This window comes from Centroberyx affinis, unplaced genomic scaffold (genome assembly GCF_046629955.1).
Source record: "Centroberyx affinis isolate AG114_WGS23_722 - 3 ecotype Tasmania unplaced genomic scaffold, CSIRO-AGI_Caff_v1 ptg000987l_1, whole genome shotgun sequence".
Taxonomy (NCBI): domain Eukaryota; kingdom Metazoa; phylum Chordata; class Actinopteri; order Beryciformes; family Berycidae; genus Centroberyx; species Centroberyx affinis.
Window position 1 is genome coordinate 352,535 of NW_027279554.1, and position 26,921 is coordinate 379,455.

A 26,921-nucleotide genomic window follows, 5' to 3' on the forward strand; every position below is an offset into this window, starting at 1 on the left:
GAAATATTGCTGAAAGACTCATGCAGAAGAGTAGGAGTTATGATCTGGACCATGAACAGTGTTGCAGCAAAAATATTTGCAAGCTCATTAAAGCTGCAAAGTATAAGTTAACCTAAAACTTTTGAGATCAAATTTTATAGCCTTTTTATCAGACCATCCTGTAATAGAATTTTTTATTTGACTGCTAATCTTGCAAGGAACTGACAATATTTCTTATGCTGCAGTTCGGCAAAACATGCTGTGGGGTATGCTCCGCTAATCAAGTCTTTCTCAGCAGACAGAATCAAACTGCAGTATATTTCCACATTAGGTACAGTTACTCCACTTTCAAATTTGGTACACATATTTGATATCATTAAAAACTGTGGATTCTTTACTGTCATTTTACACTAAATTGAGTTCTGAAGATGTGAGCAAAGCCTTGGTTTTACTAATTGCATCATAACAGCTTTATCAGTTATGCACAGAGCTGAAAAATATGTTAAATATAGAAGATATTCTGACTCAATGTTCAGCCATGCTGCCTTAATAATTATTTACATCAAGGCTTTCTCATGTCTAGGAAATCTCTCTCTCTCTCTCTCTCTCTGTCTCTCTCTCTCTTCAATTCAATAAGCTTTATTGGCATGACGTACATGTATGTGCACATGTTGCCAAAGCATAGATTCATACATTCATACATTAAAAAAAAGAAAATACAGTTCCAACTTTAATCCTAGCATCTTTTAATAACAAAAACTGTTTTTTTAATATTGCAAATATACATTTTATAAAAATTGTTGATGTCACGTTGAATAATTAGTTTTCCTCTTTTGATTTTAGCTAGACTTAAATTCACAGAACAGATGGGCTGACGCACCAGTGTGTTATTTCTCTGTGTAAGCAAAAGAGAGTAATTATTGTAACATTCAACATCCACTTGTCTCTGTCAGTAAGAGGATCTCTTAATGGATGGATGTTGCAGAGCACAGTTGCGATTTATGGTGAACAGTGATTAACAGCTATTTGTCTATGCATGAGCTACCTTATCTAATAATGAATGTAAATTTCGAGGTTGTAGGAAATGTGCAAGAATGTTTTTTTTTGTGTTCTTATCAAGTCAGGGGGCGGCACAACAGGCGGGCTTACGTCCTTGAACAACGCACTCAACCTCCAAGCTGCACCACACACTATAAACTGTGGCTGCAGATGGGGAATCGCCCAAGTGTGAATGTTTATAACCGTATGAATATGAAGCAAGGGATGCATGTTCAGAAAACATTCCCTGGATAAATAAAGGTTAAAAAAAGTGCTTTAAGACGTACCTGTGAGTTTTATTTTGCTTGTATTACTTGAAAATCAATTCTAACAATATCAATAAATTGTAGATATCCTCCATATATTTTTCTTTAAAGCTGTAGTTGTCTTTGGCCAGTCAAAGAGGAGCTCTACTCATGTGGGGGTTACTACGCTGTGCTCACTGTTGATATTGGATTGAGTGTTAAGTGTTTTCATAGGAATTTAGCACATTAAGACCACAAGCTCAGTTTTAATTAACATTATTGATTTGCAGTCATTTTACTCCCTCACCCTCACCACGCGCCATTTATCCTAAATTAATGATGGGGGGGAAATTGACACGAGGAGTCAGCACAGCACAGGGATTATGTGTCCATGTCAGGCAGAAATAAATGGTAAAACAAGCCCAAGGGCTGTGGGCTAGGAGGAATAGTGGCTTCTTTCTTACCCAAGTTCCCAGTCATCAAATAGGCATTGTGGAAATCCTTCATGCCCAAACCAACGATGTGGATGAATTCCTCTATGACCTGCATGAGCTCCACTGCTCCAGGATAGATCTAAACAAGATAAAGAGGCGAGAAGATTCAGTTAGTAGTCAGTATTCCTCTAGGAATGGAAAGTGGGAAAGTGTAAAATAGGGACAGGAAAAGGAAGAACCAAGTCATAAATAAATAATATATACATAAACTTTATTTATGTAGCACTTTTCAAAATTGAAGTTATAAAATGTGTAACAAACAGGAAACAAAAACAAATGTTAAAAAAAACTCTGAGGAAATGAAAATATAATAAGAAAAGAAGACGAAGAAGAAGAAGAAGAAGAAGAAAAAGAAGGAGAAGAAAAGAAGAAGAAGAAGAAGAAGAAGAAGAAGAAGAAGAAGAAGAAGAAGAAGAAGAAGAAGAAGAAGAAGAAGAAGGAGAAGAAGAAGAAAAGAAGAAGAAGAAGAAGAAGAAGAAGTGGACTGCTGGACACTCTGGACTGCTGCTTGGCTGCCCGTCCAAAAGGCTCTGCCAAGTCAAGGGTGATCGCCTAGGTTTGTGTGCCCCTTCATGGAGAACAGCAATCAGTGTGCAAATGCAGCGAGAGGCATTCAGCACCATGGACAGAGCTGCGGGTCAACCAGTCCTTCTGCTGGGCCTGTCAGCACAGCTCTCGCCTCCAAGTCGATATGCCAAAGGCACGCTAATCCGATAATTGACCTTCAAGAGATTGGACTGCTATCCTGGCTTCAAATCTAGTGGCGATGGGTCAGATCTAATCAGAGGGCTTTGATTCGGGGTGACCAGTTGAGTCCTCTGACTTGGATAATGCACATAGCACTGATTGTAGCGCTGTGTAAACTGTGTAGCTGCACCATACATAATGCACATTCATACTAAGACAAATGGCATGCTTACAATAGCATAAACTACACACAAAATTACACTTTAACAAAACGACGAAAACGTTGGTTAGAGAAACATGTCATGTTATACAAATATTGCAAGACTGTGAGCATGTGAGCACACACTAATGACACAAAGCAATTAACCTTTGCGTGGCATTTGGCAATTAACACCTCACTCTGGGTTCATATTCAACAACACCTAAGGCAGGTATTTTCCTCCTCGGTCACACCTTGCGTTCTGTGTGTTTGCACATGCTTACACCATGTGCCAATGCGAGGGCAGGCAAGCGGATCAGTGATGCTGAAGTTGAGAGCCTCTGACACAGCAGAGTGAAAGCCATAGTGGGGGAGAAAAGCACATCACTTCATCCCTTCCGGCATGTCTGACGCACAGTGCAGTCATGCTCATTCTGCTGGTCTCCATGGCAACCGTGAGATGTGAAGGCAGTGCAGGGAAATGGCCGCAGTGGAGGTTCTATAGACGGAGCTCTTCCTTTCCTCGCCATGGTAACAGTGATAGGAGGTGAATATATAAAATAATTTGCGTACAAAGCCATTTCTATAGCCTGTAAAAATGGAGTGAACATAGTAAAGTGTTTCATATGAGTATTTTGAACGGCCAGTGGCTGCAGTTTAAGTGTGCCTTGAAAACTGATTTGGCTCGGAACACCCATTAATGCAAGATAAGCTAGTAAGAGACAGATTAATGACTGTGATGTCCGTGCACGGTCTGTTGAGATCAGACGACACTGCTTAGCCAATACCCACTCTGTGGAGTGTCTAAACTGAAGCACCACTCCTTTGACAGGCACATTGACAACTACTGAAAAAATTAACCTTGTCACAAACCTCCTCTGGGCTCCCAATCACAGAGACAACTTTTCCTATTGCTACGTTCCCTCTAATCTATCTGTCTGCCTGCCTGTCTGCCTGTCTGTTTGTCTCTCTCGCTCTCTCAAGCCCACTCAAAAAATAAAAAATAAAAATTACTGATTTGTGTGCCCGTCTCACCAACAGCCTACCTTTGAAGCCTGCCAAACTAAAGCTGCTGTGAGTAAACACCTAGTTACTGCCTGTGGAGAGAGCCAGGACTGGCATTCCTGGCAGAGGCTGGACTGCCTGGACTCCCCACTATCTTATTTAAAGTGACGCATAGAGAAATAGAGGCAAAAGGGAGATCTGAATGATTTAAAGACACCCACCTCAGTCATGTGTCAGTGCAGGTGATACCTAATTTAAGTCAATTTACCAGTGGAGCTGACAAAAGAGCAGATGCCCTTTGCAGACTGGCAGTCTTCACAGATGGTATCTCTGTCAGAGTCTGGATGTGTGCGATTTCAGGGTTCAGGTTGTCTCAGACACCAGTGGCAGTTTTGAAAAAGAGAGTTGCCACCTCTCAAGCTGAGAGCTGCGGCTGACAGAGGATGTAGCTGGAAGCCAACCTCCACAGATAAACACAGTGTGCGGAAAGTGTAGTCTTTTGTACAGAAACAGTGGTCTACATTATGCCAGGGCTGAAGCCTGTTTCAGCTTTACTTGCATGAGATATTGAGCCTACCATGGTTTCTTATTAATTTGTGTTTGAACCCATGTAATGCATTTACTACCAAGGGAGTCTTAAAGCTGCTTATATGTCCGATGAGCTACCTTAACCTTTTAAGGAGAGGGAGCTTTAGCAGCAACAAACAAACATCAGCTCCCATACATTATAAAACATTACAAAATTCAACTTTCAGTAATGGCCTAAATGCACTGGTTGCCATGATCTATGCCAGGTGAGTTAACATAATGTATTTACAGGAGGAATAAACCTGATGTTAATGGCTAGACCAGTGGTTCTCAACGTGGGGTCCGGGGACCACCAGGGGTCCTTGAGGGGGTTCCAGGGTGTCCCCAGCAAATTGATGAATTGTTAAACTTCAGCCTTATTTCATTTACATGAAGTTATCACAATTAGAGAATGTAGAAGAATGACTGTTTTGATCATAGTTTCACTGTTATCTCTCTGCCTACAATACAGATAGACTTGGAATTCTGGACAAAATCATATCTAACAATAAAAACATTCTCATATTTGGGTCCAAGAGACAAAATCTCATCAAATGGGGGTCCGTGGCCCTAATGTGGACTAAATTAGGATCCTTGATTTGAAAAAGGTTGAGAATCACTGGGCTAGACAATCCACTGTATGTGGCAGTGCTGCTGCCACCATGTGGAGCACTGAGGAACTGCCTTTCCAAATCAGGGCAGATGTCATTCCTGTTAAATGACCTTTCAGAGAGATTTGTGCAAGTATAATATTACCTTAACATTTCTTCAACCTTTCTTTATGTCTGCCATTCAGACAGGACAACTGTAAACATGGTTTGACTAGATTTTTGAGGCACACAGCACTCACGCTGCAACCTGAATTATTTAGTAAGTGTGCTGCAACATGCTTACCTTTTGTGCGTCCTCCCATTTCTCCTTATTTTCCTCCTCCAAGAGGTTGCTGATGATTTGAAAGAAGTTCTGTGGAGATGAAGAGAGGGAACATACATAACACACCCACATGCATACAGAGGCGTTGAAGCATTGGAAAGATGCTCTAATTAAATAATAACACATGAGCACTGTGCACTCAAAAAATAAAGTTCTAGGCAATATAGTGACATTTCAAATCACAGCAAATCAGGGATATCTATAAGGGAGTAATGAGGATCCCTGCTGGGCTGAAATACCACCTTGAAAATTTGTCATTGAAACCATGATGGTAAAGCATCAGAGAAAAGATGGAATCTGTGGAGCAGCTCTGACAAAAATACACCTTGAACCCCCCGCAGCTTGCAGTGAACACTTAATGCTAGAGGAGAGAAACACAGGCTGCAATCAGAAAAAAAGATGAAAGGGAATGTTTGAGCAGCTGTGTGGATTGTCTTCTTGAGCAGCGGAGAGCGGGGGGGTGCTGGGGGTGCACGCCCGCAGTAGTAATAGGACCCTGTCTGATCTTTGGCCTTGTTATTTCGTCTGGTCTACAATGTGCCTAGGGGGGGTGGCTCTCTCTCTTGACACAGGCTATCTTGTTTTCTACTTGAATGCTTATGCTCCCTCTGGTGGTAATGTGCCCACTTTAACACTGCATTAGCGCAGAGACACAGGGAGGGGGTGGGCTGGCTGACTGCTCTCCTGTCTGCCCACACACACCATACAGCTCTTATAATAACGAGAGACAGGACAATTTCTTCATCCCATAGGTTTTCTATGGTGGGAAAATGTCTGAAAAAGGGCCCCAGGTTGCACATGCATGGGCAAGGCAAGTGGGAATCTTTTCCGCAGAATATTAGCAGCATACTATATACGTTCCATGTAAAAAAACATACATCAAAGCAGCAGGAAACGAACGAAAAGAGCATTCACAAGATTCTGCAGTCCAAACACCTCCAGCCTTTGGAAATGCATAATGAGAACATTTCTGGTGACTTAACTCCTAAGCTAAAAATCACATGCTGCACTGACATGCATCTAGTCTCACACTGTTGCTGTTTTCTGTGATTCACTAATCTTGCCATCAGATAGCTTTATGGATGTTTTTTTACACTTCTATTATCTGGTTAATATTTTGCCATGTCCTCGCTTTTAAATGTGGAAAAAAGGATAACGTCTTGCACTGTGGGTATATTGATGTCGTGTCGGGGGGAAAAAATGTCCAGTAAAACATTTTCTAATGTTATATACTGAAAAAGCCTGCTGATCAGCAAATACTGCACTGTGTTGGGGGATTTTAACACTAACTGACAGGGATTTTCACGTTACTATAGCTATAGTTTCTACTTCCATACCACAGCTGGCAAATGGGCAGCTCTCGCCCATTCTCTCCTTCCCAGTACTATTGCTTACAATTCTATACAGTAGCAATAACAAACAAAAACTTAATTACAGCAACTAAGCTAGACCAGATACAGTAATTCAAACAAGGATAGATATTATAGAAAATTAGACTTTGCAATATCACACATGCTCAAAAATTGCTTTGCTTGTTCCCATCAAATATTGAATTACATTGTTTCCTTCCCCTTTTGTTCACTCTGACAGTTTTAGCCACTAAAACAAAGCGGAGACAATAAATGGAGAGAGATCTGGGCGCTACAGACACATGCACACACAGACACACACACAGTAAAACAAACACACACACTAATTCAAATACGCAGCTACCGCACAAACATCAGCCCATGACAGTGGAAGGGCGTCTTTGAAAATGACACAGCTCTGAGGACAGAAATGATCTTATTGGAGATGGAGGAGGAGCTTTAGCTATAATCTCCATCATCCTATTGACATAAAGAGGATCAAGACTGCAGTCAACCCCAACATGACGAGATGAAACGGCTTACGAGGGGGAGGAGAAGATCTCTGATACTATAGAGCCATCAGGTGTGGCTGTCAGCCTGTGTGTCATTTTTGACATGTTAGAAAACTGTGATAGAAAGCTATGTTTATGAAATCACATCCATTTGGACAACCATTTGTTTTTCTCATAATCTATCATATGTCATGTTAAATTGAATCTCATATGACACCTTATACAGATCTGATTAGATCAAAAATGAATGTGATTCAGCCTATTATTTCATTTGAAAAAGATATAAATATCTGTCACTATATGAATGTATTGCACACAGATCCAGTGCAGAGTATGTCCAGGTTAAAATATAACAGTTATTCACTCACTTGCACATCATCTGAAGATGGCTCATAGCTGGCCCTCTTGAAGGTCTCAGTCACATTGCGAAGGATCTCCACGGAAGACAGCAGGTCGCCGGCATAGAAGTTCCTCCTCTGGGTGAGGTCCAGCAGGTTTTTCGTGACCTGGGACATCCCATCCCCCGCCAGCATCCTTTGGCCCTTAGCAAGGTGCCCCTGAACCTCCAGGAAAAGGAGAAGACAGAACTTGGGGCATAGGTGTTCTCTGCAGTTTTGAGTTTGAGTTACACGCTCAGTTACACCGTGGAGTAAATGAAGTGCAAACAGTCAGGAGGAAAAACTCTACCCTCTAAGGCCTGTATGTGACACTTATATCTAAGCCAGACCAAAATATACTCTGCCTGGCAGATGTTTTGAAATGAACCAATGAGAATGAAAGAGTTAACTGGAGCAGAAGACACAAGTTTAGGCAAAAGTTGCAGAGTGAAATGCCATGCACATCATTGCACAGGGTTTATGTTCATGATGCACAGGCATATGTGCTATCCCAACTCATCTGAATTATTGTATTGTTACCACAATATCCTGCTTAAGTAGAAGTGCTATTATATTGCTTGCGTAGAAGTAAAAATACTAGTGCAGAATTAAAGTTTAAGTAAAGTTACTAGGTTAGTATTATGTTATTACACATTATCTTCCTCATGCAATGGAACAAGTGTAAGAAAAAAGAGAGTTCAAACTAGGTTTTTTTGATTGAAACAAACTTTACAAAATAAAGTGCATAGACAAAATAAAGCATGAATAAACAGCAGTTTAGGGATATTATTAGTGGTTTGTGAACAGACCATCTCTCTGTTTTCTTGCCAGTATACTCAGTGTTCAGAACTGTAACTCTATATGGGCCAAGGACCCAGGGCCGAGGAGCTGACTTGGATCTGCTGACATTCACTGACTTTTACCTTGCTTGCCACACTCATCACTCATAAATTGGTCAGTTTCTGGTGCAATATTTATGTAGAGCCAACAAAATTTGCACCCTGGAAATGCAGCAAAGTATAATACTGACTCTAAACATAATATAAGTAAAACAAAAATAACTGATTTCAAAAAATACAAGTACACAAAATGTTACTCAATTACAGTAACAAAAATATTTACTTATTTGTTACTTCCATCCATTTTTGAAAATCTTTTAGCATTCTACCTTGTCAAATGTAAGGATGTGGAACAAGTGACTGAGACTGGAAATTACCCGAAGCTCTAAATCAAAGAGTTTAAGGACCTGGAGAGGACCATTCATTACACCGGGAAAAATGGTGAAATTAGTGTTTTAATTTGCTCCTCTATTGAAAGTGGTTAATCTTTGGCTACAGTGTGATGAGAATGGGGGATGGGGAAAACACTGGGGAGGTAATTTATGATGCATTGGAAACAGAGGCTGAGAGAGGGAGCTGACTTTGCACCTACTGATTGCTGCAAGTATCTGAATTCATTTGTTATGCATCGAGCGTAGCTGGGCTGCTCCCAGAAGGCCATACCACGGTGATCCAAAGAGCAGCGTCGACTAGTGGTGCCTGCAGAAGGGAAGGAGACAGCGACAGATTTGGAGAGGATGAGGAGCGAGGGAGGGATGAGAAGGGAGATGAGGATGCAGACATAGAGGGTGTGTGTGTGTGTGGAGTGGTGGTGGTGGTATGGGGGCGGGGGGTGGGGGCGGGGGGGGGATTAAGACCAAAGGAAAGGCAAAAGAAAGGCAGATGGAAGTGGTGTGGAGGGAGTTGGGTAAAGGAAAAGGAGACGGACAAAACAGAGAGGAAAGAAAGGAAGAAAGAGAGAGAGAGAGAGAGAGAGAGAAATATTAATCCTTTTCATTAGAGACGTATCTTTTCTCTTGTTGTCAATTTCGTTTGCCTATCACCCACACACATTTTACACTGGGGGTGGAGCCTATTATTATTATAGGAAGAGAGAGAGAGAGAGAGAGAGAGAGAGGGAGAGAGAGAGAGAGAGAGAGAGAGAGAGAGAGAGAGAGAAACTTTCTGGCAGAAACAATGCTGCAGTATGTGTACAGCATTGCCCCTATAGTATAATACACAGACATAAAACATACCCATGCCTTTAAATACAGTATATGTATTCTGTGTTAATGCAACATCGCTTATTCAAGCATGCAGTTGTTCAGCTACGATAGCTGTCAGGCATTTAAACGGTGATCCTGAAATAGCAAAACCACCCAATATCCACCCACATCACAGTACAGATCCTACATTGGGCCCAACATCGCACCTTCCCAGCTGTCGACCTGCTGGAGTGCACTTCACACATCACCCCACTGCTTCAACACAGGTGCTTGACATCCTAAGGAAAACTCCCACAGCACAAAACATTTCCTCTGGCATCAATGCTCCACATAAACGCTCACTATCTCTCGTTCTCTCTCCCTCTCTCCGTCTCTGTCTCTCTCCCTCTCGCACACTAACACACACAGACAGAGAGAGATCACAACCACACCTCCTACGCCCCCTTGCTCCACAGCTACTACCTGGTGATATGCACTAAAGCCATCAGTGCACACAAAACACCCCCATGCTGGGAGCACCCATGCAACAATATGAGACTACCCAGAGGGCAGCAGGGGAGGCCCTCCACTTTACACCACACTGAGCAGCCTACTCCCTCCATGCTGGTTTCGCCGGGGCCATTTTATTTACCTTTATATTCCAAGGCCCTATCTTTAACGGATGCCAGCACTTTTCAGAAGATTATCTTCAGGGACTTCTTCATTTATCTTCAAGGATCTCATATCCCCCCCCCCACCCCCCACCCCCCAAAAAACCCCCCAAAAAAAACCCTAACAATGCTGGTAAGTGGTTGTATTTTATGTTGGCTTGATACCTGTAATTTAGGAATTCATTTATTTTTTATTGGCTCTGACACTCCTGAAGGTCATTGTAAGCTGGGAGCGGCTGTGTGGTTTAGGTGGGAACTGGCAAAAAGAGGCACAGCAATTGGGGAGGGTCACATTCAAGAACTCCACTGACATGAAAGTAGACTCAAATGAAACATGTGAAGCTTATTTGTCATATGATATAAAAAGATCAATTTAAATCAGGGGATACAGAGTCATATTTTTTAGGGGTTTTTCCGCATCACCTCTACTCGGTGACCTGTAGATGGGTGGTTTCATTGTGGTTATATAAGATGCTGCAATTTTAATGGGAATTCAGCAATATTGGAGGATAGAAATTGCCTGAGGCAGGAGGCATTTTGAATGCGAAACACCTAGACCCCGAGTTCATTTTTCTGTTTATACAACTATTTACAAGCAAAAATCATAATTTTAGCAAAAACATACATGGTTTGAGTTTATTAGCTTTAGAAGCTAAACACATTTTGCTAGCGATGTCTGTTTCCCTGCTAGCACCTGGAGGTCTCCCTAACAGCACACTCACTCCCATCCCATAATTAACCAAATGCCGCCAGCACTTTTTAGTTGCTCAAGGGATATGCATTATTGGAGCGCCAACAACAGTAAATATGCACATGCTCAAATTTGACAGAGGGCTAGCGCAACGCCATCTTGTGGACAGACGTGTGCACAATAGAGGATTATGGGTGCGTTGAATGTTCAACTTCTCCATTGTCCCTATTCTGTTCAAGGTCCGTCGGAAGTTGTATTTCATGGGATAAGCATATGTTTGAAATAATTTTCAAACATATGTATTGAATTATCAATTAATTATTGAACGTGAATCTTAAACAAACTGATTATATCCTGTTTCATATTTCATATACAGCACTGCAAAGAATAAGGGGGAGGAAGAGACCAAGTGTGTGCGTAAAAGCGCATCCCAAGAATCCCATGCAGTACATTCAGGAAATCTGTCATGTTTTTATGTACCTTGGATTTGTTACCATTTATCATTTAGCTGCTTTGTTCTTTTTGTTGTTGTTTTTTGGCGTAGCTTTGTATAATTACAGTCTGGGAGTGACTCAGTCTCTGCAGAGTGAGGTTTGACTAGTTGGTTAGCACTAGTTCAGCTTGCTGCTGATGTTAATGTAGTTTGTGTGTCCTGGTTTCCCGGTCTGTGTACGTCCTTTTCCTGCCTCCCTGCCTGCGGTGGTTGTTGTTGTCCATGGTGACCGAAACAATGCTGACGCCCCTGCACCGGGTGTCGTTGTTATGACGACCTTGATGACAACAATGACTGCAGTCACCAAGTCGCTGTCGATGCCCCGTGCCAGATCCGGAGATTCACCCAAGCGTCCTTACTGTGTTTATTCTGTGTATTTTGTTTATGTTCCTTTTTGTTATCAATATTTAATTTCTGTTAACCCACTCTCAGCACCCACTGAATGCCTGATTGTCCTGGTTGGGCGCTGTCCTTTTCATTTATTGTTTCATAATGTGGCCATTGTGAAGCCCTTTGAGTAACCATGATTAACTGCTATACAAATAACCTTGGCCTGAGCTGTTGTCAGCCTGTTGTCACAGTCTCTGTCTTTTTTCGTATTCTGTGGGATGCATTGTGCTTAAAAATACGAGAGGAGGATTACGGGAATTGTGGGAATAAATGCAGCTAAGATTCCAAGAAATACAGTTAAGGTTTCACAAAAATACAACTTTTATTTTTATTAATTACCTACACGCTTGATTGAGTCTGATAGTGTCAAGGTCTACTGTGGGGGAGTGAAGCGTCTCGCTCTGAATGACTAACCTGAATTTGGCTCTTGAAGAAGCACTGTGGTGTAAATGAGATCCTTATTCAGTAGAAATGTTAATTTATCACTCCACTATACAGAAAAAACCCTATAGCACCCACCTGGAAATACCCCCCCCCCCCCCCCCCACAGGTAGGCTATAAGCCAGAAAGCTAATGTCATGCTAGTAAACCTTACTGTCCATAAAATTGCTACAGGTAAGCCATCTGTGAATACTGTATGACTGCTACCATATCTAGCTTGCCAGTTAGCCATTTCATAGCCTTAAAAACATCGTAACTGTTTTATTTTCCCTAATCGGAGCACAGTCTGTCTACTGCCAGATGTAGCCATAAGTGACATCTTGCATGTTGAACTGATATGTGATTGCTGCTCAAATGTGGAAGCTAACTTTATATAGGAGAAGACACTTTTGACAGAAGCAGATAACAGACATAACATTACAGTGTTGTTCTGCTGCTTGTGTATAGCTTTACAGGTGTGAGGATGAGGCAGCCGATTTAAAAAAATTAGAGGCATGTTTTTGTTTGTGCAACTTGGTCACTGACAGGCAGCTTATGAAGCGATGTTGCTGGCAATCTGTTGCTACATTTAATGTGGCTTGTTGTAAAATTTGTTAAAAAAGTTAAATTGTGATGGAAATATTGTGTATTAAAATTCTGATACCATGTCACTTGAGCAATATTGCATAGTAATTCACTATGGGACAGTGCATCAATTTTAGAATGATAATGGCACTTGTTGGAACATTTGCATGATTTGGACAGGCATTTGAAAAAAACAAAACAATCAGATTCAAGTATTCAATAGAGAAGATTTCATTTTACCAACACAATAATGAGAACATGTTGTCTCGCCTGACTATGGACGGGTTATTCTTTTTTTTTCTTTTTGAAGCCTACAGGAAGGGTCACAGAGAAATATTTTTTGCTTGAGGTAGGAGGAGGATCATCAATAATTTGAGCACATATGCCCGAATTCCTCTACATGCCTCTCAATGCACAGACTCCATATAAAAATTGTGCAATGATATTAGAAGAAGAAGCAAGACAATATGTCCTTACCGGTGGCATTGGGGGGGCATCTGTTGAAGGCCAGTTCCCCTGAAGGTGTCCGTCTCCACACCATTGACACTGCATAGTCCTCAGGACAAATCTCATACGGTGCTAAGGAGTAAAGAGGTTCAAACATTACTCTTTTTTTTTTTTTCAGCATTTCCAATATGATGCAACGATTTCTTCATGTTAGATTTTAAGGAGCTATGGAAATTCAGGAGATCAAAGTTGCATGTTTGTGAATAGGAGCATGTCATTTAACCATCACATGAAAATTTTACTTTCTCTGCTTCAATCACAAACATTGTGAACTCAGGCACTACACAATTTCAAAAAGTTTTTTAAGGTTCCTTTTTTTTTTTTACACTAAGCCCATCACTTCAGAGAATTAAAAAGCATTAACTGTCTTATGTCTAAGACTCTACTTCACAAAGAGATTCCTTTGAAAAACGTACAATACCCTTGATGATACTTCTCAATGTAATGTCTGTCACCACCATGGAGATTAACACAAGTCATCCAATGCCATCGTTTGTTTGAATATTCATACTCAGTTAAAGGAAAAATATAAGACAATTGGGAAGGCTCCAGCTGCAATTCCTCTTCAAGTTCTGCTTTAACTGCTGGCTTATATCTTATGAAACGATAATCCTCCCACAGAAATGCCATTTCACTTCACGCAGAGATAATATCTTCCTACAACACTTTCATTCAAGTGACTCTGTGGTCACTCCGATTTAAATCTCACAGCGTAATTCTCCTTTGGGTTACCTGGGCAGCGTTGGTCACTGCACTTGCGGACTTCTTCCCCCGTGCCCTCACACTGCTGCCCAGTCACCGCTGCCCCCTGACACACGCGGGCGCGCCTCTGCCATCCGCCGTCACATGATTTAGAGCAGCCACTCCACGGGCCCCAAGGATTCCATTGGCCGTTGGCTGAAAACAAGTCATCCATGGTTAGAAAGAGATACTCTCAAGAGCATCCACCTCCCCCATAACAAATAGATATCAGTGAAGATACACAAAGCAACAGTAAACATGTCGTCCCCCACGAATGATGAAGTCCCCGTCTGGGCCAATCAGTGACAAATATGTCACCTTGGTTCGAGCTCTAATTGTAGATCCCCCTTGGGCCAAACTGTGTAATTTTGAATGCTGGAATGCAGCAGAGAGAAGCATCGTTCCCCCAAGTTTTGTCAAAATCAGATCAGTGGTGTGTGAGATACTGTGTGTGACACATGGATGAGTGAATAAACGTTGTAGCGCCCTCCTTAGGCCCATCAGTGTCATTTTGAAAATGCCGGAACAGAGCAGTGACACGTATAATTCCCCGAAGTTTTGTCAAAATCCAATGAGTAGCGTCCGAGATATTGTGCGTAACGGATGGGTGGACTGGGACCGATCCATAGCCCCTCCCCCGCTTTCATAGCGGGGGACAAACATCATTAGGTGAGATAATTCTCTTATGCCATTCAGCTTCGCAATAAATGTTGTGTGACCTTTAAGATATCATGGCATCTTTCTCACCATTTGTTTCTTCTGCTATCCAGGGATGCAGTTAGTAACTATGTTGGGAGTACAGCACAATGATGTGAAAATCAGCATATTGTCATATACTGGTTAATGGATATAGATTTCTTGACATGTTTTAGGGTGCCAGGAGACAAAGCAAACACATGTTTTAGCAAAGGGTTTGGCTTTCTTCTATATTTAAAAAAAAAATATAGAATACTTGCAATAATCAGGAGGATGTCTCTTTTACGACTAAGACGCTGTTCTGTGGGTGGTGATTATTCCCCTCACTTTGCCAATATTAAACCACATTTATGCTGAAGTTTCCAAAACCACCAGCATGTTTTATGCCCTTTTAATGAACACTGTAAAATTGTGCATTAGACAAAAAACAGATGCTCCCCTTCAGCAATGTAGTAAATCACATGCCCTTGTCTGAAAGAAAGGTACAACACCCCGTAAGCAGGAAACACACTCCACTCTCATTTTAACCTACACTTACCCCTCCTTCACATGTACAGAGCAATCTCCTGTCCTACAGCTAACCTCTGTCAGCGGCGCTTCCAACTGGACCGAAAAAAACGCTGTGACCTGTTAGCTTAAACCACAAGTAAGACATTCATCAAATCCCAGTAGATACTTAAACTTCTGCTCCAAATCAGAGCAGCTTTTTCTTTGTTAGATTTATCCCCATGTGCTTCTATGAGCTCAATATGCCAGCAGTCCTGGAAAAATTATAGCAATTTTGAAACGGATTTAGAACCATATTATATTGGTGCAAAATCATGCACATGCCTTTTGTGTGATTATGAGTCAATTTAAACATTTTATTTTATATTTATTCTGTTATTTGATTTTTTTGTGGATGCCGATTGCCTTATTGAGTAGAGTTTCTCACTTGAAGTGGTACTGTAATTACAGCAATTCTGAAATGACGTACTAGGTCTGGCTTGAACTCAAAATTTTCGGTTCCACAATGCAAAATCAATCCATCCAATCCATCATTCACAGCTAACTTGCTCTGTGGCAGGCTTCGAGCCTGACATTCAAGTTGTGCTGATTTGTTATATTATGGGCCAGATTCTGGTGTCTCACTTATCTTTGATCTCTCACCTTGGAAACAAATAAGAATTGCTAAATAGGTAGGCCTCATCAAATTGCATAAATGTACCCTCTCACTCTGAAGCAAACAACAGCATCTCCTGATTCATTATCATGCGCACAAATTGAAACTAAGTATTTACAAGCCTTTATAAAGGTTTTAGCGGCCAGAGGAGCATAAGGTTGGCTGACTGGTTACAGAATATACTCAAATCTGTTTGCTACCCATAATAAAAGTGAAGTACAGAAAAAAAAAATCCCAGCTGTGTTACTTTGCTACAGTGAAAATTGCATCAGGAGATTATGAGAGTGCTCGGGCCCTTCATATGATCAGACAATACAAAGCCTGATGGGGACCACTAAGCTGACATCTTAGAGCCTGTAATACATCTATGATGTCGACAGACAGTTTGGACAGCGAGCCCTGAATTATATGAATGGCATACAGTAAATCTAACTGGATTTTACAAATCCAATTGATAGAGCATGGTCTTTAGCGTTATTCTTGATTCTTACTACAGAGATTTTCAGCACACAGGGAATGACTTGAAACAGGAGGAAGGAGGGTAACACAGTGATTCATGGAATCAAATTCCACGTTTAATCTGAAGTTGGTGGTAATGATGATGGTAGTGATGATCGTAATAATGATGATGACAATACTGGGCAGGCTCTTGTTTTTTTTGTCTCTTTTGCTGCCTATTTCAAATCATAATTTAGAATTTAGACATCAAAGCGGATATGGAATTAAGAGGCTCAGGATTTTACCTGTGCAGTCAGGATTATAGCACTCTCTGCTTTCTGCCCAGTGACCGCGACACTCAGATCCCCCATGGGCGGCTGCTGAGCACTGCCTGGTCCTCTGCTGAGTGCCATTGGCACAGGTCACCGAGCAATCGCTCCAAGAGCTCCACTCCTGCCACTGTCCGTCCACTGAGGCACCCAACCAGAACCCAACAAGCATGTCCCAAGTGAAGGGAAAAAGAGGACAGACAGAAATGGGAGGAGATATTCAGATCACTATTCTCTCTTCGGTTTGGAGCCAATAAAACAGATATTCTTCATAAAATACAGAAAAGACATTGCACGCATGCAGCCTACACAGATCTTTATCAATTTTTTTTTACTTGGATGGATCGAATGACAGGGATGTTACAGAAAAAATTTACCTTTTTTTTCAAAATTTCTTAAAATAGCCAATAGCAACGGAAAACATTACATGAAAAGTTTTTTTTTCCTTTACCACCCTTTCTTGTTTTGGTCGAATATCTTGCTGTAAAACACCTCTTTGAAAATAATGTCATTACATACTGTATGCAGCTGTATTACAGACACAAAGCACTATTAAAAAAGCCTTATGTGTCAATGACAAAAAAAATGTACATTTACTTAGAATACCCAAAATATTTGTTATTTGCGTTCTCCTTCAACAGATAGGCAGGGGAAAAGCATCTGGGACTCAATGGTTTTCAGTGTCACGTACCACAGCAAAGCTAACATTTGCAGTGTGGAAAAACTCCATAATCACTAATCTGCTTACCATTCACAGGCAATTGCAGGTAAGTGATTTTGACGTCAGAATTACAGTATTGACTCTCAACAGGGTTTCTTAGACTGCATTATTGTGTGAGCAGCAAATATTGCTTTAAATGTGCCACGAGGCCTCCATACATTCTCTTTTTTACTCACCTTTGCAATATTGGTTAAATTATCATATAACTGCATGTTAGGTAAGCCGCTACCACTCTCAAGAATCGATCATCTGAGATGAGTTTGGTTTTTGATCATCTTCATACCTTCCATATCTCTCTCGCAATCATTCCTTCGGGGCAAAGTATTAATTGAGTTGTTTTCTGAACAGTATAATTTAATAGCAGATGATACATACCAGGGCATAAAGCAATGTTGCAAAGTTTGCTCTGAGTCTCAGGCCCGTCACAGGCCCTGCCTCCATGCAGCGGAGGGGCACACATCCTAGTCCTAGTGCGGTGACCTCGGCCACATGTGAAGGAGCACAGGCTCCACGGTGACCACTCCTCCCAGACACCATGTACTGCGGACAAAGGACAGGCATCAGGCCTAATCAGAGTCTCTGCCTATGCTGTAGCACAAACAAAACCAATAAGATACTGAGCAAAACAGCCCTAAATAAAACAAACGTACATAATTAGCAACAAAGCTAATGCAGATGAAACACTGAGTGCTCAGACGGTGTGGAACTTCCCAAAGGCTTAGCCAGAAGCTTTAGTCACGTCTGTCCTAGATTGTATTTAGACTGTTCATTAGACAACTGTTCAGTATATATTCAAAACAATAACAGTAAGTGCTATCCCCGCTAACCGCACTGTATAGGATAGCAGTGTGAGAAAAATATCAATAGTCCACAAACTATCCTAAATAGGAAGGACAAGATTTCTGGCTTTATAGCACAAGATGTGGATGCGAGCTAGGTCTGCACAAATTTATGATGAGTCTCCTTGGTCTACTGGAATCCTCATGAATATTCATGACTGGGGCTGGACCTTCAGGTTGATGTGGGCTAACACTGGTTCTGCAAATCAGTCGTTAGATCAACACATGCTAATCATAATTATGCATCCAGCAGACAGCCCAAGCCCAAAGGGAAATTAATAAAATGGGTATTCATTGATAAGTTTACACATCATGGGCCCTGAGCAGTTGTGCAAGTCTGAACTACAAATAATGCTACAAATGTTGCCAAGGCTTGTAACTGTTCAATTATTTTCTCCATTTAAATCATACTGATACCTGTCAGGCATTATGTTGTTGTTATCTAATGCTTGCTTCATCAAAAATAACTTAATAAATAAATACATTACAAAATTGCTGACTAAACCATTTTTACAGCATATTTTAAATACATTCAAATACAGCATTATCAATAGCAATAACTTTAGCTCAGAGATCAGTTTATCGGTGGGCTTGGTGGTTTGATATTGTCTTCTCATTTTCCTTTTGTATGAAATCTTGGTAATGGTAACCTTCTCAAGTATATAAAGCAGGCAATCCCACTTTTCTACTGTATATATATATATTGTCATCAGTAAGAAAAGTGAGATGTCCCGCTTTCAAAGTTCTTCTTTCTTTGGACAAGCACAAATCTCTCTCAAACACTGTTAATTTAAAGTCCAGTGTACCATAAGGATGTGTTCCCCATCTTGGGGAACACATCCTTCTGGTACACGATCAGAATTGCCTTCAGAATCCTTGTAGGTTCACAGAGTTTCTCAAATAAAGAGCCACTTATCAGGGTACATGTCCTAACCACATAAAAAATGCTACACAGCAAGGCCAGACCTTGCTTATTAAATGACTGCTGGTCTGTGCAATAAAGTCATGTTATCATCAGGAAGGAAAATGAAATTATTGTCTTGACAGTGCTCTTCTATTTTGCTCTTGAAACTGCATGAACAAAGCTCAACATTTCTGCAGTAGTTTTATTACTTTACATCAGTTTCATAACTTCCCTGAATTCTTCTGTGGAAAAAACAAAAACATTACCTCAGAAAGATTTTTTTTCAGAGTAACATTCAAAGGTATTGCAAAACACTCATGACTGTTGTTTTACATATTAATGTGTGAACTGAAAATGTCCACTCATACTTGTACTAGAACTATGTTAATTATTATCATTATTTAATTATTATTGATTAAATATAAAAGATTTATTGAACATTTTGCAGTCCTTTTTCTTTTTTTTCATTTGCCTTTTATTTGAACTCTTATTATTTATTTTTTTTTGCACTATTTCATTATTTTTAATAATGGTGTGTTACCATTTTTAGGCAGTAAGTGTAAGTGTTCTAAAAGTCAGGTGCATCATGCTGGGGGGACAGGATTTCTAACAGCGCCCCTGATCTGACCCTGCAGTGCATGAGCCATTGTTCACAGATGATGTTGTTGTTTTCAGTGATGATGACTGTGAGGTGGGGTTTCTTCCTCTTAGCTTGAGAGTGATACTTCTTTGCCTCTAATGTCAGCATTCCCTGTTTTGGATGTATCCTTCCACTTTCGCATACTGCAGGCTTGATGAAAGCTCAATGATGTTAAATCGATCCATCTGCCTTTGGGAATATTGTGATATAGTGATAGGCCGCATCGTTTTACGCACCACTTGTCCCTGTTAGCTGCTGTAATTAAGGGAGGCACTAGTGATAGATCAGTTGCATTTTGCATTTTGTTTCTGGTTTTTTTTCTGTTTCTGAAAATGTTATGGTCACGATCCCTGTGCTGAATTAAAAACCTAGTATGTGAAGCATCTGATGCAATGAAATTTAATGACATTGCAGGACTGCATTTTGATATCTTGTGACTCAAAACTCATGAAACTAGAGAAAACATGTAATTCCTAAAAAATGTTTAGGAGAAAAGTCAATTTCAGTGAAATTCTCATGTTAAATGAAAATGAAGCAAAAAGTTCTAACACAATCTGCATCTATGAGCACATAACTAAATTCATTTAGAGTGTTCCCAGAGCTTTATGGCCCAGTTATTTGGTGATTAGGATTTTCACATTATTAAAATGTGAGGCGAAGTTCTACATCCACAATTAGCCTCGAACGAACATGTCTGCAGGCCTTAAGATAAATCAAGGGGAATAATGAATTCATTTGGGCAGCTCTGTAAATTCTGTTTCTAAATTAATAATTATTCTCCATTCGAATGAATGAATATACCTGGAATATGGCTTTTTTTTCTTGAGGAATAAGGGCTTTAACACGCAGCTTGCTCCCTGAGCTAAATATTAATGGCCAGAGAAGACAGTCACTCTAAGACTGATTTTTAGGAAATTGTTCTTTGAAATGATTCATTCCCTTTTCAGCTAATACTGCCCAAGCACAGTAAAATGCTGACCCTTTTGAAAACTGCCAACCCCCCACTTACTCATGCCACATTTTAATATGAAGTACATCAGAATGTCAGAGGATGCCGCTCGCAAGATTTTTGATCAGCCATGGGGATAAGGCCGATGCATCACTCTGTGATGCAATCTGAGAAGCACTCCCCTTAATAGATAAGGGGTTCAAACACATTGAGAGAACGTTAACATGACTTTGCCTGCTTTTATTTACCATATACTAGCTCAAATCTACTGAAGCAATATTTGTCAATATAAACACATCCAAAAAAATGGTTAATGATTGCTTGTTTAGAACAACACTGTGTCCTGTCAGATGCTGTAAACAGAAACATAGTGCACTGCAATCACCAGTCAGGAAAGTAACTGAGGAATGTTGATACCTGACTAGCTCAGAGATGTTGATACCTGACTATGAATGACTCATCTAACATGCCATCATGGGTTGAGGAAGACATGCCTTGCAGCATGTTTGAAGAAACACTGTCAAGCTATTTTAAAATGCACAGCTGACCTTCAAGAAAATGAAGCCGATGACACATCAGTATCTACTGCTCCCCAAGCTCCATGCAGAACCACGTCATTAAACCATTTAAATGCTGATGAATTGACTTATAGTTATATGAAATGGAAAACACAAAAGTGATTATGAAAAATCACATTCACAAAAATAACATCGAAGAAAGAAAGCATAATAATAATAATAGTAAGAATAACAATACATGATTAAATAGACATTTTGAAGAGTTTGTTAAAACACAACAACACATTTCCTCCCATAAAGAACAAATGAGAAAGACATTAATATTCAAGAATCTGCGGCTAACACTACCTGGACAAGGGGCAGTGTTATTGCAAACCCTTGATTCTCTTAAAGGGCCGCTGCAGTGTGTTCCGTATGGTGAGACACATGTTCTTGTTCGCACCTGCGACCCTTGACCGCATGTTACAGAGCATGAGCTCCACTGGGACCACTCCTCTGCACCTGATTCACCTGTGTGGGAGAAGGGTGACACTAGTTAAATGCAGCAATATGGTCCTATGGAAGCCCTGGGGCAGGGCTAGCAGGGCAGGGTGGGGCAAGGCGGGGCGGGGTTGAGCAAGGAGGGGGGAGGGGCAACATGAGTCACGTTAGAGGAGGACGGTAGTTTTTACAAGAAAACTATGGGACACACTATTCAACCTTTATGTGATCTTTGATAAATACTTAATTTACAGAGCTTTATTGAGTTATAAGTACTTTCTTTGATTTGATTCACATGCAGCAAAATCAAGTGTTTTGGGCCTGCAATCAAAGAGAGTGTGTTTGCAGAAGTTAACAATGCTCTTTATAGCAAGGGATATCCATTTGAATTTAATGAAGCTGGTTTCAAAACTTTTGTGGCGTATTTATTCAAAGATCACAGACAAGGCATAGCTATGATTATAAAAATGAACAGCAGACATTAGGGCTATATCTAACTGCTTCATTTCATCTTTAAAAATAATTCATGCATTTCAATAAAACCAAATAATATGTTAAAACAAAGTAAATCACCAGAAATAAATGAAATTCATAAGGACATGGTAACATGCAAGAAAAACAACATCTAACTGAGAAAATAAAATGGAATTTTAATGGGTGTTAGTTCACAAAGAGGTCTGAGGTATGGATCCCTTGCACTGCAGCAACAAAAAATGTCTAGTTTCCTTGACAACAGAGGAGAATCTACTGTGTTTTATTGGTGGTTGTAAATAATTTTCAAAACCATTTTGAACTGTTTACTCCCAGGGGCGGAGGAAAATGAAAAAGTTAGCTGATTTTTTTCAGCAGATCACAGCCATTTCATGTATACAAATGTGGCTCAAACTAGTTTCTCGTTTCCAAATATTTTTAATTTCAATTTAGAGTGCCTAGATGTTGTGCTGTGTTGGTTGCAGGAAATATAAAAGCTGGTATTCATGCCACAGAATGAAAATTGATTCTTATTCTTTGATTCAGGCGTTTCAGCCCAACTTGGCCTATTGATTTTGGCAGTTTGGCTTTGAAGCAGCTTAACTGTGCATGCAGATATACTAAACAATCATATACTGCATTTGGTGGTAGATTAGTAAAAAAAGGACCATGGTTATAAAACTCAAAAAAAGATATGTAATAATTCTACAGATCTCTTTTGAGTCGATTTAAAAGGATCAAATGTTTGTGAGAGATCAAGTTGAGCCTTTCAAACTTAAGGGTCCCAAAAGTCAAATACCAAAAAGCCATGAAATGCTGAATAAAGATGTATATTGTGGTGAGGCAGTGGGGTGAATTCCAAAGCCATGATAGCCTAAGTGAAGAAGAAATAAACTATTTGGTGACAAGAGAGTGAACAATCAAATTCCGATACCAAAGTAGTCACCGGATAATTTGTGTTTGATTATAGTTAAACCCTCAGGTGAAGTATTCAATTTCTTTGAGGCTTTATGCATTAGAGAAATAATTTAATAGAGAAAGGAGTTTTTCAATTTCAGCTCTGAATACATTTATGTCTTTGGAAATCATCAAATCATATTTTTTAGGATTTTAGGCACAATGTGCTTCAAAGCAATTTCTCAATATGTAGTATTAAGGACACATAGATTCAACCAAATAGGGATCTAAAACCTACCCTTAATTTTGCAGATCATAAAATAGACTGAGGTGGATCAATTGGTTAAATGAGGCAGTACAGGGAGAGTAAATTGTGTGAGGATGAAAAACAGAAAAGCACAGCGATGCGACCCATAACAGGGAAATAACATACCTACAGCTTGTGTAAATGGAGAGGTGTTAAGGATTAGTATATGCATGGTGTTTTGCAAATAAAAATGGTAATGAAAGGAGTGTTTCAACCAATGACAGCAATTTGAATGGAACAACACATGAAGAAACAAAAACACGTCCCAAACAAAATAACCCAAAACAAAACAAAAAAAATCTTAATTGCAGCTATATATAAACCACCCCGCCCCCAAAAAGTGATTTCTGTGTAGAATAAAGCAACAAAACAGCTAAATAATGAAAGCAAAATAAAAGTCAAGTCTTGCTTCAACATTGCTGTCAATTATCTCAATGCATTTTGATTTTATTGAGAATGCTAAGGTGGCAGGTTATAAAAGTCTTTCTGAATTTACATAATTTCAGTTATTCATTTATTGGATGTTACACTAGATTAAGCCACATAGGTTCCTTTTATCACTAAGGTCAGTATCTATCAGTTCAATTTTGGCCAAGTATGTGTTTCATATTTGGCTGAAGGGGTGGGTTTTTCATTGAATGACATTTAATTTATCACGCCTTGGAGGAAATGATTAACTACATCAGGGCCTAAGTTTTACCTCCCGTTTAATTAATGTTCTGTGAATATATGAGTAATCCACTTGCCAACTCGCTATGTAACAATAAAACAAACAGACCCACAAAACCCAATTATACTCTGTATTCAAAGTAAATACTCAAAGAGAAATGGGAAATTTATCTTTCTCGTTCATATGTAGCAATAGTGAAGGAGTAGGAAAAAATAATAATGCAAAACATTGTCACTTAAAAGGTGCAGTACAAGAGAGAGCATGCATGTGACTCAGATGAAATTAAGTTTAGTTAACAAAATAAAGTAAAGAAACATAACTATTGTATTACCAGTTTGTGCCATAAATTTAGCAGATTCAGCTTGCTCCTGCAGGGCCTTTGTGTCATGAACTGATCTTGGCCGCTGACTTTTTACTGTATGCTCTCCGATCATTCCATATTCTAGGGACAAAATAGAGGTTCATATGAAAGCTAGGCTTAAACAGGATCTTCTGAGAACAAAAGCTTATTACATACTGTTTTTCAAGATGTGCGAAGCAACGGCAATGCATGGCTAGAAACAAAGACCACACAAGTATATAGTATTTAACTCGTCATTTACTCTAAGGCATAGAACAATGCAACGAATTTATAAGGGTGAGTTGGAAGTATTAATTGAGCTTGAAAGCACAGCGTAGACACATAGCAAACATGCAAATAAACTCACATCGGTTTAAAGACTCTAATGCTTCATCAGACCATCTCCCTCCCTCCCTCCCTCCCTCCCTCCCTCACACCCCAAAAACAAAACAAAACAAAATGAAAGTAAAAATGTGTAAGCCATCGGAAAGCCACAGAGGAGGGGGTCATGGACATAACATGCTATTGATCCACAGTTTCCTAAACAGTTTATGTGATATTTGTGGGATTTTTGTTTTGTTTTTGGTCGACCCAGTTCAAAATATTGTGAGCTTTTGTAAAATTAGACAATTACACAAATGTATTCTGAGCTGTATTCATTACAGTGCGTGCCTTCTTTGCTGCCCATCAAGCAACAAAGAGGCTGGGTGCAATGCTCTGACACTGGACTGACAAAAGTGATGCTAGCACAAAATGCTAACTTTACATTCAGGCAACAATTTGCAACAGCTGTTTTAAGTAAATCTAACCCATTGGATGTACCATGTGTAAAACACAACATGTCATGTTGTTCTTACTTAAGTAGCTCATGCTAATTGTTTTGCATTCATATTTTAAATAAGAGCTAGTACTACTTTTGCCAGTGTGCTGTCACAATGAGGTGCTTTAAAAGTGTATTCTTTGCAAATAGGAAATGCAGGTGATGCATCGACAACAGATTCACACATAGCTTATGTTAGTACATTAGACAATGCAATGCATCAGCCATTGGTTTGAGTAGGGAGGATGTTTAAATCAACATGTTTGATATAGTTTGTAGCCTCTATTTCATATATTCCTACAGTGGGCTATAAGCCCAGAAAACAGACCTCTGTTGGAGTGAGGTCTAGAGAGGAGGCAATCCATTTATCATTTCATCTGATCTCAACTGAAAGCTAAAGCTTTATGACTAATTGTTTAGTAAATAATTAGATTGCAAAAAGTGGCAGTTGTCTGGTCCACTCATCAGGCGGTTGACATTAACTAGATCCTATCAACAAACATGTTCCATGATTGGATTAAGAAAAAATAAATAAATAAATAAATAAATAAAAGAACATCAGTGACTCTGGGTTTTCAGCTACATTCAAGTAAAGTCCCTTGCAGCACCTACTCAGGATCAGGTAAGCTGTTTGTGGTTAGCATTTACAAATTTGAATATTAAGAGGATATTATGAGAGGAGAGAAACCCGCTAGGTAGAAACGAACATCACAGCTTTTGATGCTGATTGGGATCTTCAAAACCAGGACTGCACAAAGTAGCAAGCCTCAGAAGCATGTTCAAAGGTCTTTCAATCTGATTTGATCCTGTCCACATCTGTTTTGTTCAAATTAAGCAGAAAGCACACTGTGTACTCTATGTTGGAGAAAGAATGCGCAGGTACCCTGGCAGTAAGACAAACAGCAGGCAGCTGATCTAATGTTCAGTCATGTAAGCCTAGCTACTGCAGATACTTTGACATGCTATCTCTGTAGTGTGTTTCATGCCCTGCCCCGTGGTTTCTTGGATCATGAACCAATTCCCAGGGTGATTATTCCCCATTTGACAGAATGAAAGGGCTGTCTGATTTAGTCAGCCTGAATGTCTTGTATTTTGCAGGAAATCATAAAAAAAAACAAAAACAGTCCACACTAGTTTTATAAGACCTCTACAAAAACACTGAACAGTAGCAGTCATTAGACAACCAGATAGTGCATACAGCAGCTCTTTGAGGCTAGTTGGCTAGGTGGGGTTGGATGGATAGAGATGATATCCACAGCACCAAAGGCAGCAAAAAGTGTAACCATTAGTAAAGTTGTTTTCTAGCAAGCAAAGGTCTAACTATGAACCAAATCTCTACTGTAACCTTTAGCAAAGTACTTTTCCTTGCCAAACAGTTAGTGGTTGGGTAACACTTTACAATAAGTGTACACTAAGTTAAGGGTTAGTTAATGCTTAATAAGGGTTAGTTAATGCTTCTTAATTAACAGTTAACTAATGTGTAATTTACTAATGGTGTTCATGTTAACTAAGGTATTAATTAATACATTATTTAATAGTTTATAAAGATGACTATTAAATAATGTATAAATTAATACCTTAGTTAACATGAACACCATTAGTAAATGATTACACATTAGTTAACTGTTAATTAAGGGTCAGTTAATGCTTATTAAGCATTAACTAACCCTTAATTAATGTACCCTTATTGTAAAATGTTACCAGTGGTTGTTATCTTACTCTATGACGAAAATAAGCCTCTCCTTGACTCTAACTCTAGACATTTTTGTCCTTGCCTAAACTCAACCACACTATTGAAAAAGTCAAGTTGCCATGAGCAAAAAAAAAAGATATA

At 39.7% G+C, this 26,921-nt stretch overlaps 1 protein-coding gene across 1 annotated transcript in view; it reads right to left on the minus strand.

Moving 5' to 3' along the window:
• Nucleotides 1-24,369, minus strand: part of adgrb3 (adhesion G protein-coupled receptor B3) — a gene marked incomplete at its 5' end in the record, with an annotated part of 67,962 nt that extends 43,593 nt beyond the window's left edge. Inside the window, 10 exons of the mRNA XM_071522438.1 lie at nt 1,727-1,835; nt 5,109-5,177; nt 7,377-7,571; nt 8,817-8,923; nt 13,136-13,237; nt 13,898-14,062; nt 16,508-16,672; nt 17,628-17,792; nt 21,451-21,612; nt 24,259-24,369. Coding sequence (XP_071378539.1) covers nt 1,727-1,835; nt 5,109-5,177; nt 7,377-7,571; nt 8,817-8,923; nt 13,136-13,237; nt 13,898-14,062; nt 16,508-16,672; nt 17,628-17,792; nt 21,451-21,612; nt 24,259-24,369 — 1,350 coding nt within the window. The remainder of the gene's footprint in view (nt 1-1,726; nt 1,836-5,108; nt 5,178-7,376; nt 7,572-8,816; nt 8,924-13,135; nt 13,238-13,897; nt 14,063-16,507; nt 16,673-17,627; nt 17,793-21,450; nt 21,613-24,258) is intronic.
• Between the last annotated feature and the right edge of the window lie 2,552 nt (nt 24,370-26,921).